The sequence below is a fragment of the Penicillium daleae genome (genome assembly GCF_028827525.1).
Source record: "Penicillium daleae strain IBT 16125 chromosome Unknown utg000001l_segment0_segment0, whole genome shotgun sequence".
Lineage (NCBI taxonomy): Eukaryota > Fungi > Ascomycota > Eurotiomycetes > Eurotiales > Aspergillaceae > Penicillium > Penicillium daleae.
Genome location: NW_026623149.1, coordinates 3,226,126 through 3,238,167, shown reverse-complemented (window position 1 = coordinate 3,238,167; position 12,042 = coordinate 3,226,126). Strand labels below are relative to the sequence as shown.

The following is a 12,042-nucleotide window of genomic DNA, read 5'->3' as shown; positions in this document are numbered from 1 at the left end:
CCGTCGGAACATCTACGCTCAGTGGGAACAAGAATGGAAATCGTCCACTAAAGGTGGTCCCTTACGAAAGGTCGACAACGCACTACTATCTAGTTACACGAGGAGGTTATACGGGAACCTGCCGGGGAACCGCGTATACCTCTTGATGCAGCTGCGCACAGGCCACAACCGGTTATCCAGCTACCGCAAGAAGGTTGGCTACAGTGACGATGACCGGTGCGCATGCGGCGCGCAAGAAACACTCACCCATGTGTTGGTGGACTGCCCGAGGTTGAGGGAACTTAGAAGGAAGTTACAGAGAGAAGTTGAAGACGCATTCAATAGCGTGGCGAGTCTGCTGGGAGGCTCGAAACAAGGTGAGAGAGGTAAACCAGACACCGTCTCGCGAGCCAGGACGGTCAATGCCGTGCTGGACTTCGCCGAGGCGTCACAAAGGTTTTGTGGACGCGCGCCACGAGGGCAGCCTAACAGTGGGAACGGCAATTAGGCCACGGTAGGCCTTGACGAGGCTTCAAGTTCGTTTTCAGGAAGTGGAACACTTTACATGTACATACACGGAGATATATAGTGGTTGTATCCTGCATATCGTTTTGAGGGGTCAGGGTAAATGAATTCACACACACACACACACACACACACACACACACAGAGTAGTATGGGGTGGCTCTGCCATTCCTCATTTTCCGGAAGATATCTAAATTTATGATGGATAAAATCGAGAGTGAGCTGGATTCAAGCGTTGCTTTGACCTTTTTCGGAGGTTGCACCCGGGATGATGGGTAAATAGCTTGTCGTCCTGTTTCCTGCAGAGTTGCCCGGTCATGTGGCTATAGATACTTTACAAGAGGCCAAAAACGATCCAGGTTGAATTATCGTCTACTATGGGCTTAGAACTTTTGATTCAAAGAAAGAGATAGAGAATAGAAGATCGTCGGTAGACTGTCGTCAATTCTGGAGGCAACAAGACGGCATAAAGAAAGGGCATACCGGCAAATAGCACCTGCGCCTATCTCTAGATAATTCTATCCATGAGACCCGTATAGTGCAAGTGGGATGCGGCTGGGCACAAAGGTTGAAATCTGCCGCATTGGTTCAACAAGTTGATTTCACCTCGTCTATTCAGAAACAGTGAGACCGTTATATTCACCAGGGGCCAAGCCTTGCACGCACAAAACACAAGCCAGAGCTCACATTTTATTCAATGGCAAAGACGCTCTTCCCTTAGAAAGAACACGGCTCTTTTTTTCTGACTTCACACTTGGTAAGGGCCTTCAGGATCTTTTTGAAGGTCAACAACTATCCGTTCCAATTCAAAGCGCCAGGTATATTGATGGTTGAAATAACCTCTGAGCGGATTTGGTGGCAATTCCATAGCCTATACAAGAGGTATGCCACTTGTAGTGTAGAGTAGTGAACACAAATACTGATTTTCAAAGCTTAACTCGGACGGTCCAGCCAGAGTTTTCATCTTCATCGGTCGTTCGGTTTCCGTTTATCTACTCCAAGACAGAGGAGTTGGTCTGGCGACGGGTTCAATTGAGGCTTTCCGGCCAGAGTATCGACATTGCTCTAGAAACTGTCGAAATACTAGAGGACCAGCCAGCCAATCGGTCGGAGTTCTGGTGAAGGAAGCACCCTCAAGGTCTTACCTCCAGCACATCTAACCAATCTGGACTAGGACGGGTACAAGATTGGAATTCTCCAATCAACCATGTCAGCCAGTAGGAAGATCATTTTGCTCGGTTATCAGAGCCATAGTCCTATATTCGAATTCCTAAGGTTTTTATATCCCCATGGACAAACTCGATGGAGGAAATTTCAACAACGTCGCGTTGGCTGGTCGACTGAATTCTGGATCTCAGGTTGCGTTGTCATTGATCGAAGGAGTCCAGAAAAACAAAACCTGGTGATATCGGTGTTGCGATCTAAAGAGCGTTCCGCGAGAGTTTTCATCTGCATCGGACTACCAGTCACCACATTTGGGCCGCTGTTCAATACTATCGTATCCACACACAACGGTGGCACAGACTCTTTTGAGCTTTCCAACAGCTTCATTTGGGTAGAAGCCTTGTTGGATATGAAGACGTCCTCGATGAAATCAGATACACTCCAGGACCATATCCACCATCCATTTCTGTACATGCAGAAGCAAATGGGCAGCAAGTCGTTATTGGTGGAAGCAAAACTTACTTTCGAATTGGCAACCTCAACCCGGATGAAGACAGCTATACAGGCTGAGTTGCTTCAAGTGTCCAATATTCGCACCACGTCTTCGCACAAACTATCACACACGCAAAACCTGAGAGCTCGGTAGTTTGAAAAATACCTCGTGGCACAGTTCGAAATCCGATCTCGCTCCTTGAAATCGGGATCCTTAGACCACAGATTGGTTCAGATAATAATTCAATCCGCAAATAAAGCTATTTTCATTCCATTCTTAAAATCTCTCATGCTGTACTATATCAAATACTATCCGTCACAGTGATCGCGATGCAAGATGACTTGAGGAACGTGTCAGGTTTCACGACCGGCAGACTAGACCTCTTCTGGCGAGAAAAATCATCAACTGATATTTCATAAAGAACTGTTCTTTGCCGCTTTGCACGGTCATCCTCGATGCTGAAGGGCAGTAGTTCTTTCGTATCCTAGAGCATCTTGTGGCGTCATAATCCACCTCTCTGGATGAGATGATGTAGATAGCACAAACAAGTCAAAGTTGTGTGAGTATTACTGGCATATTTATAATATCAAGTAGACTTTTGCGGGCTCTTCAATTCTCATTTCTGATCCCGCTCAAATACAGCGTTGCTCTGGCGAGACTCATGAGGTCGTTAATGGAATGGTGCCTCTCTGTGACAAGTGGTTGCTAGCGGCGGTCAGTGTCTGACACTAACGCTTCGGCCATATATGTCTCTTACTTATTTTAAGACAAAGAGGGATGATTCTCCCTTCACGGCATTCAGAAATTGAACAATGCTGGATTTGAGGGGCGAGCCACTCGACATGTCGTTTGCAACTACATCCTTGTCATTTTGAATCATGAGCTGCGTCACTATAGATGGCACTGCCGCAATATAAGTTGCCTCTGCCTGGGCTGTGGTACAACGTACACACCATTCTAGACGTGTTACAAGTGATCAGCAATAGGGTGAATCTGAGAGGATGATTGTTAACATACCGATATTTACCAGTCCATCCAGTCCAAACAGTATATCGTGACATGTCAAGGATGGAGGTAGGATACACCGTTGAGAACCTGATAATAAGTCAGTCCAGTCCTTATTTCCGCAGACGGTCACCTACTTGAACCATAATACATCCGAGCTCGAACTCGGCAGGACGAATTTTCGGGCAGGCTATGATATGGCCGAGGGTCAACCTCAAATCGTCCACCAGAAAAAAGTGAAATTAACATCGAGGTAACACTCCAACAAGGAAAGTACATTTCTATGTTGAAGCCGCCAAATCGTCCGATCAGCCAACGCGTGTCCTGTTTGGGATACTTCCTGATGGCAACCATGCGAGAGGGACGTGAGCAGCGAGTGTCGATGGTCACTTTCCCCGCGCCGTCGTAGGTGAACACAGGTTGATAGGTATCCCGTGGTGACTCTCGTCTGACAATCAAGAAGGATCCGATATCATCGGTATAGCACAAGCGTGGAAGATAAAGGGACTTCGGGGGACCAGTGATGACTTTCGATTTCGGCGCGCGAGAGGATGGGCGGCTTTTTCTTCTTGATATCCACTAACTATCCGCATTGATGGCGGAACGATTCGCTGTTGTCGAGGCTTGTGCGTGAGCCTGAATTTCGGCGAAGTCGAACAATATATTAGCCTGGAATGTACTTTCCGTCATACTGTAGTAGTGGTAAGGGTGAGCTAGGGTGAGAGCAGAAATTGACTTTTCGCCTTAAGCTGACAGATTGCGAAGACGAGGCTGTCTGAATAAATACTTGTCGTGAATGTCATTTCCCACATCGATGACTTTATATGAGGTGGCAAATCATGTCGACCAGCGGCGCAGAGTCATGCTTTGTCCGTGATGCCGCTACATCAAGTTGAGCGCTCTTCCTTGTAGGGCAACCTTTTCAACCGGCATTGACCAGATGTTTGAACCTATTTCTTGAGGTAAGTGACGCTGAAACATAAACTTGATGGGAGGCTTGAGAGGTTCTTACTAACGGGTAGCAACTAAATTAAAGATCGATACAGTAACGCTAGGTCTAGTTAATGTATCATTCGCTTCGAAACAGGTCGTGATCATTGTAAATGACGATTTCCAATCATCGGAGACTCGTATCAGACCCGCTTGACGAGAGGGAAACATGGAACATATGACTATGCCGTACTTGCTTATAACTAGGTAGGGGTACCAATCCAGTATAAAGTCCAGGAGGTGAATGATTTGATACTATATAAAATACTAAAGCTTTTTGGCCGAAAATCCGAGAATCTTTCCGGAATAACATGAAATGATGTTTGATGTCTTTTTATCATCAAAGAAGCCCAATACTCCTCACGATCCAAGCGCGTTTTCGACCCTTTCTAGTTGCTCCTTTCTTCTCAAGATACAGCTTTAGAGCCTGATGATGATTTTTCTCAACCTTGTCTTGTTGCAAGAGCCGTGAAAGAGGGGTCAAGTACATATTATCCAACGCATTAGCATTGGCTCCGTTCTCCACCAGAATTCTTGCGGTGACATACGAGCCATATTGGGCAACCCGGGAAAGAGGCGTTCTTTTGTCGCCATCGCGATGATTAATTGGTGTGCGGATCACTAATAGTTGTAGCAAAAGCTCTTTGCAATCACCCATAGCTGCGTAATGAATAAGAGACCTTCTAAGTTGACCCGTTGGGTTAGAAGCGCCTCTAAACTTGAGATTCGAATGGGCTTCGAGGAAATCCATAATCTCTTCGCTGACTTTGTTGTCTTTCATTTGTTTCAGGCGTTGGAATTCTCCATCGATGACAGTGGAATAGGCAGCCATAGGACGCCGAATGCAATGGCTAGTAGATAGTGGAATCCAAGAGCTGGGAAGAAGGTCTTGATTAATATAGGTCTTGAGATCAGCACGTAACCCTGCCCAGCTTACTTTTCGAAGCTCGCGCAGAATCAGATGGTTGAGGCTTGTTTAAGAGTTTCTGGTTGAATGAACAAAGTCGTGCACTCCGAAGTCAAATCATTGCGGGTAGCCTGTAATGTCTGAAGTGAAAACGATGCGTACCCTACTAGTTCACCTATCGTTAATCGTTCTTGCATTACTTTAAACTCGAACTTCCAATTCCCGGTACTCCGGCGTCGCCGACATGACGATTCCGATCACCTCGATGTGGAATAAATCGGGGGATTTTGGACCCGCACTAAGTTCTAACGCTGAACAACATCCTCCACTAGTTGAGAAATTTTCAACTTTTTGCAACTCTCAGCCTTCGCCGGATCTGGCTCATCTGAGAAAGGCCGTTTAACCGGCAGCGAAAGTGCTTGATCCTGATGATCGGACCCACCATGCTGGGGTGTGGTGTTCAAAGCTTTTAGGGCTGCGCGTGAAGCCTAGTCCGAGGCCAATGGACATAAGTCCTTGTCGGGGGATGGTACAACTTCAGTCCAGCCACTGGTCAGCAACCGTCAAGACCCTGGAGTGAAAGTTATAGAGCGCCTGGATTGGGCTGCGTTTAGCACGCACATACTGTACCTCGATCTTTCTGCCCTCCAGAAGGATCGCTATGCAAGCTATAAATGCTCTGTGTGTGGTTTGTGTGTAGCTGGTCTTTGGGACTGGACACACCTCTGCGGTTTTGAAGCACTCGATTTGTTCTTCCTCTGGAGTCCGGATTGCCGAACAGGAGCGCAACAAAGTCCACAGAGATTCCGGAAGCTTGACAGGGTGTCTCTCCAAGACTTCTCGAATGCTTGTGATGCTCTGTTTTTCCGTGAGCTGCGCGCCCCACAAATACCCTGTCTAAAGGAACTTACCTCGGCACTGGAGGCTTCATTGTAAAAGAATTTCTCATCGCCAGCCTCGCCCAGAAGATGCTGCCAGATAAGAAGCTTGGTCGATGATTGCAGAAAATGGGTAGCTGATTCAACATCGAGTGCGTCCGGGGAATTGCGTAGGAGACCAACGTAGATGGGAAGAAAGGCGATGCGATGTTTCCGAATTGCGGCTTCCAAGATTTGTCGCACCATGTTGGCCTCCTCATCTCGATCGACTAAAATCTGTCGGTCGCGATTCACCTTTCCGTGCAAGAAGTTGTACGCAAATTGATCCTGCTTCAGTCCTGACCCAGAGCACGGCAGACGCATTCCCTTGAGGTAGACCCGGCCGTGGAAATCGGGGTCGAGAATAAGATCTCCGACTTCGGTCTGTAGAACATCTGAGGGATGCGAAAACCCTCGAATGTCGAGCGTGACTTTCAGGCAAATGCGAAATTCTGCAAGCGACAAAGCTTTTTTTCGCGATTCTTTTGGAGCTCGAATCTCCAACGTCACTTCCCTATCCACGCGAGAACAGAGCCGAAACATGTCGGCACTTGGATCCGAGCCATTGGGACTGGAATGATTGGAAGGCTTAATGTCGCAGAAGAGACGAGATTGCAAGAGGCCAAAACGCCAGTGGCTCCTGCTGGCAGATAATTCCATCTCGACTCCACTGCGCACCATCACCAGGGCCGCCGGCTTCAGACCCTCTCCATGCCCTCTCCATGACAGCCAGCAGAGTTGGAATCATGCTGCTTCGATGAGCTGCCGAGTTCAAGTGCGTTGAGGCTTAGTTCAGCGCAGGAGTTGGAGATTGTCACGCAACCGCTGTGCTTATCGTACTTGATGAACCCCAAAGCACGACTCTGCCAATGTCGATCTGAGAGATCAGGGACGATGATTGCTATACAACTGCCTCTGTCTTCATAATATGGCTGAAAGTCGAGGTGGCCTAAGTTGAAACGTGCCAAGATGGCATCTCTCCTATTTTTAGTTATCTTTAGTCTCTGGGCACGTGTTTAGCGGATGGCGACGTAGAACTGACCAATTCTGATAGAGCTCCCTGAACGCGGTTAGGGTATCCCAGTCTGGGACATATGACGAAGAGACGGCAAAGAAAACTGTTTTCCTGCAATCACTCTGGTGCTGACGATGAGCTGGCTCAACTTGGAGAGGTTTGTTTTGATCAAATTCTCCACCACATTGCTGGGGAGATGGCTTGGTTACATCGAGTCTATTGTAGGGGGATTCCCATAAGATGACTGCTTTATCACAACTATGAGAAAATGAGGTGGAAAGCGAACCAAGTCGATGGGAAACAGTAGTGGGATTTGATGGGAATTTATAGACGAGAGGCCGCCATTAAGACCTAAGATGCCAACTGGTGCGATACTTTCAACACTTCCGAAATAAGTCGATTGCCCGGTCCGTTTCAACATCCTGGTGATCACCGTTCACAAACGAGTTTTTGTATAGACCATAACATCCGAGAATATATATCACAGACTGTACAGCCAATGAAAAACGTTTTGTCATTTTTGGTCTTGCCCCGGCATATCTCATCTGAAAGGTATCCTTCACTGACCTTTCTAGTTTATTATCCAGTCGCAAGTCGTCCTGACAACAAAATGACGATACGTGATGTGAGACTACGCATAAGCAATTGACAACTTATCGTTTTTGTATGACCTGCAAGCATCCTAGATTTTGTTAGTGTTTATGGATGCAAGTTGAGTCCATGGTGAAGACAAGCGAAAGCGGTGGGTGGGCAGAAAGGCACTGATAGCACTAGGTTAGTATTTTAGTCCTAGATCTAGCCTAACGCTAGGTCGGGTCCGGGCTAGGTCTAGGTCCTGCAAGGTTGTGTAGAAGACTACTAAAAATCTCTAGCGAATAGATAGTGGATAGTAGTAATACTATATTATTATCCTACTAAGCGAGACATAAAACCTCCTAAGCTTCGGATATATATAAGCTACTCTATTATATTGTTTTAATATGATCCTTTAGCTTAATAAGCTGTAAAGGTATCCTATTTTAAGGGCGTGTAGTACTATATGCTCTATATCGGATATTGCGTAGCTCTTTAAAAAGAGCAACCGAGGTGAAGTAATTATCTATATAGACAATACAGGGTGCTAGTTTAGGCAGGGTGTCTATCGTATTGGCAGGTAGGGTAGCCATCGCATTAGCAGGTAGGGTGGCTATCGCATTTAGCCCAGGAAGCTTCTTGATCATATCTAGCACTATCGTTGCTGTAGGGCTAAGACTAGGCTGTCTATGTAAAGAGATTCTACAAGTCAGGGTAGAAAGCCTGTCAATCAGGTAGGAGAAAAGGTAACAAGTCAGATTGTTCAAATACTGTTTCTTGGGGGGTTCGAAACCTCTCCCCCATGGCTCAATTTTATGTACAATCTTCGTCCCAAACAGAAAGAAGGGCTAAACACACGGAAAGGAGGGAACGCGAGATGGTGTAACATTCATACAGGGTCCTTCCCTGCAGCGTCTTGCCTTCGTGACGATGACGAAGGGTTGGTGGCTCACCGCCGAAAGGCTGCCAACCCGCCAGGAACCCCAGGCCTCGAAAGCCTGAGGCATCAACATGTGAATAACCTCATGACAGGATATATCATAACAGTCTAGCAGTCACCAGCTCTGCGATCCCTCATAGGCGGCTAGTCCATGTAAAGGTCCATATATAGCTATGTTCTGCGAGAGCAAAGATCTTATATCCCTGCTGAATTGGCTTGGCATCTTAACAGTGTGCTTCGTACGCCCAAAGTATCGGATCGTAGTCTTATCGATCGATATATTTAATCCTGGTCGGTAGTGCTTTTGGGCAGCCTTATTAAAGAACGAGGCTAATAGCTCTAGTTTATACCACCACTACTTAATAGGAGTATCATAATGCTCTTGTCGGGATATATACAGATATCGCTTGATCTGCTCAAAGCGCTTTAAGGTCATATAAAACCTAGGCATATGGAGTGGTCTCTCTTGCGCATTATGCTCCCAATAGTCACTAATACGTGCCTCTTAATGAATACCCATATATATCAGAATACCAAAGAAAACCTTGATCTCTGCAGTAGAAGTATCCTTCCACGGTCGGCTACTACTAGTAGTAGACAGATCGTCATCGCCTAGATTAGGTTTCTGCGCGTATTTGTTGGTAGACTGGCTAATGAATTCGAAGATATTCTCGCTGATAAAAAGCGTGAAGATCGCGTATAGGCTATCGAGGTCTAGGCCACTAGGTAGGTGTAGCTCTGGTGGTGTAGAGGTAGGGACCAAGGGCTGAAGCCGCTAAGATAGTTCCTCTTTGGTCGGTAATTCGGCGACAATCTCATCAAGGTTACGCTTATGTGTAGCCACAGTAGGTTTCTTTTTAGCCATTGGTAAAGTAGATGGTATAGTACTGTAGAAGGTATGGCAGATTGATATGGCAGATGGTAGGCTACGCGTGTTCTTCGACACGCGTGAATGACTTAGCAGGTAGTGGGGCTATTATATCCAATCATATATAGAATAATATAGTGCGTTGAATTAATTGGTCAATATGATACACTAGTGGTAATTCGCTAAATGGACTGCCCGAGACGGACGAGGGGATAGTGTCCTGCCGGTAAATCGGGCTACCACCTGACAGATCCGAGTATGAATCCATCATCATCATCATCATCATCATCATCATCATCATCATCATGATGTTCCGGATTCAGGTAGAATACTAAGGAGGGTTTATGTAGACCACGCATGCACATTTAGATTATAAAATCGTCTGGGATTAGTTATCCCTGATTTTTTTGGACTATTTCCAACTTGTACGCAAATTTGTCGTGATATCATCCCTGGTTATATTCAAGCGAAGAGGGCGTCACCCAGGCGGTACTGCACTGTCTTAACCTGGGTGTAATTCTCAAGAGCGTAGGAGCCGAGCTCACGACCTATACCGGACTGCTTGAAGCCGCCAAAGGGAGCCTGGTAAGAGATCAGGTTGTAGCTGTTGATCCAGACAGTACTGTAAAAGATTAGCTATGTCTATAATAATAGTAGACTTAGCACTTACCCAGCGTGCAGGGCGTTAGAGACGCGAATAGCAGTGTTCACGTTCTTTGTGTGGATACCAGCAGCAAGACCTGGCGCATGTTAATAAAAAAAAACTTACAATATAACAACTGCTCTGAGCTTACCATATTGGGTGCTGTTACCGAGCTTGATAGCCTCAGCCTCATCCTTGAACTTCTGCACCGTGACAACAGGACCGAAGATCTCCTCCTGGACAATCTTCATGTCGGTGGTGACGTCAGTAAAGACAGTGGGCTGAATGAAGTAGCCCTCCTTGCCGTAGCGCTCACCTCCGACAGCGAGGGTGGCGCCGGCCTGCTTCCCGTGACTGATATACTCCATGATCCTATCGAACTGGAGCTGAGAGACCTGAGGACCCTGGAAGGTGTCCTGCTCGAAGGGGTTTCCAACCTTGTTCTGGGAGGTACGCTCCTTAAGGCGAGCAATAAACTTGTCGTAAATGCCCTCCTGAACAAGAATACGGGATCCGGCAGCGCAGCACTGGCCGTGGTTGAAGAAGATACCAAAGTTTGACCAGGAGATAGCATTGTCGATATCGGCATCATCAAAGATAATGTTTGGAGACTTGCCACCTAGCTCAAGAGTAACCTTCCTGAGGTTGCTCTTAGCGGCATCTTGGAGGATGGTACGTCCAACCAGGGTGGAACCGGTGAAGGCAACCTTATCAATATCCAAGTGCTTAGAGATAGCGGCACCAGCAACACGGCCGAAGCCAGAAATAATGTTAATAACACCAGCAGGGAATCCAGCCTCCTTTACAAGCTTAGCGGTGTAGAGAGCAGATAGAGGGGTCTGTTCAGCGGTCTTTAAGACAACGGTGTTGCCAGTAGCAACAGCAGGACCGATCTTCCAGGACCACATAAGAAGGGGGAAGTTCCAGGGAATAATTTGACCACAAACACCGATGGGTTCGTGACGGGTGTAGGTGAGAGTCTCGGGGTTGGTATCAATAGTTTGACCGTGGATCTTGTCGGCCCAGCCGGCATAGTAACGCAAACAGCCGATGGAGTTAGTAATATCAATGTTAGCCATAGTAAAGGCCTTGCCGTTATCAAGGGCCTCGATAGCACAGAGTGTGTCAACATCACGCTCCATCAGATCTGCTAGCTTGTTCAAATAACGGCCACGCTCGTGAGGAGTGACCTGACGCCATGAGCCCTCAAAGGCCGCACGGGCAGCAGCAACAGCGATGTCAACATCCTCTTCAGTGGCTTCGTGAATGGCGACAATGCCCTTCTCAGTCGAGGGGTTGATAGTCTCGAAGGTCTGGCCCTTAGCACCTTTCACGAACTCATTGTTAATAAACCTAAAGCCAACAGCGGTTAGAAAGGGACTAGACACTATATATAGGTTAGGAAGACGCCATACAAGCCAAGAGGCTGCTCGTATTTGGTGACGGGAGTTTCAATAGTAGCGAAGAGGTCCGACATCGTAAGAGGAGAGCGTGAAAAGCGAAGGGGCATCTAGAGGAGAGAAGAGGAGAGGAGAGGAGAAGGAGTGAGGAGGCGGGCGAAGGAACGGAACATCATACAATAGCTGGTGTGGGGGTGACAGCAAAAGAGGTGAAGGGGGATAATTATATTGATATGCTACCTTTTCTACTTGGGGGATCTAATGGCGATGGGCCTATTCCTGCAGTGTTATATTATGTATGAATCATTATATATTCATACTTGTTTCCGAATATGTAGACTTCACCATTCCGTTAAGTTAGCGATCTCGAAAAAAGGATGGTCATTAAGAGGTGCTATAAACCAGTCAACCACCGAACAGCGCATGCCATAAAATGATACTATTATTGAACTTATGCCAGATTTTAACACGAAAAAAGGTCAGCATGTTAAACATGCCTAATCATCCATTGGAAAGGCTGGGTAGGTGGTGGGTAAGTTCCACACGGCCGTAAGCACATTGGCTATCACCTAGGCCGTGGACTTTCACTAATAATAGAACAGGTTTTAGCCCCTTTCATGCGG

At 46.8% G+C, this 12,042-nt stretch overlaps 4 protein-coding genes across 4 annotated transcripts; all 4 read right to left on the bottom strand.

Moving 5' to 3' along the window:
- Positions 1-2,918: 2,918 nt before the first annotated feature.
- Positions 2,919-3,222, bottom strand: N7458_001018 (uncharacterized protein; the record flags this gene model as incomplete). The annotated part of the gene is given in 2 exon segments (XM_056904412.1): positions 2,919-3,094; positions 3,111-3,222. 2 exon segments carry the CDS (start codon positions 3,220-3,222, stop codon positions 2,919-2,921), a joined length of 288 nt encoding a protein of 95 aa, XP_056772179.1.
- A 73-nt stretch (positions 3,223-3,295) lies between these two features.
- N7458_001017 (uncharacterized protein) lies at positions 3,296-3,856 on the bottom strand (the record flags this gene model as incomplete). The annotated part of the gene is made up of 2 exons (XM_056904411.1): positions 3,296-3,725; positions 3,747-3,856. The coding sequence occupies 2 exons, from the start codon at positions 3,854-3,856 to the stop codon at positions 3,296-3,298; spliced, it is 540 nt and encodes a 179-aa protein (XP_056772178.1).
- Positions 3,857-5,600: 1,744 nt separating this feature from the next.
- On the bottom strand, positions 5,601-6,523 carry N7458_001016 (uncharacterized protein; the record flags this gene model as incomplete). The annotated part of the gene is made up of 3 exons (XM_056904410.1): positions 5,601-5,634; positions 5,689-5,921; positions 5,975-6,523. The coding sequence occupies 3 exons, from the start codon at positions 6,521-6,523 to the stop codon at positions 5,601-5,603; spliced, it is 816 nt and encodes a 271-aa protein (XP_056772177.1).
- A 3,315-nt stretch (positions 6,524-9,838) lies between these two features.
- N7458_001015 (uncharacterized protein) lies at positions 9,839-11,496 on the bottom strand (the record flags this gene model as incomplete). Its single annotated transcript, XM_056904409.1, has 4 exons — positions 9,839-9,998; positions 10,047-10,116; positions 10,171-11,372; positions 11,435-11,496. 4 exons carry the CDS (start codon positions 11,494-11,496, stop codon positions 9,839-9,841), a joined length of 1,494 nt encoding a protein of 497 aa, XP_056772176.1.
- Positions 11,497-12,042: the final 546 nt, after the last annotated feature.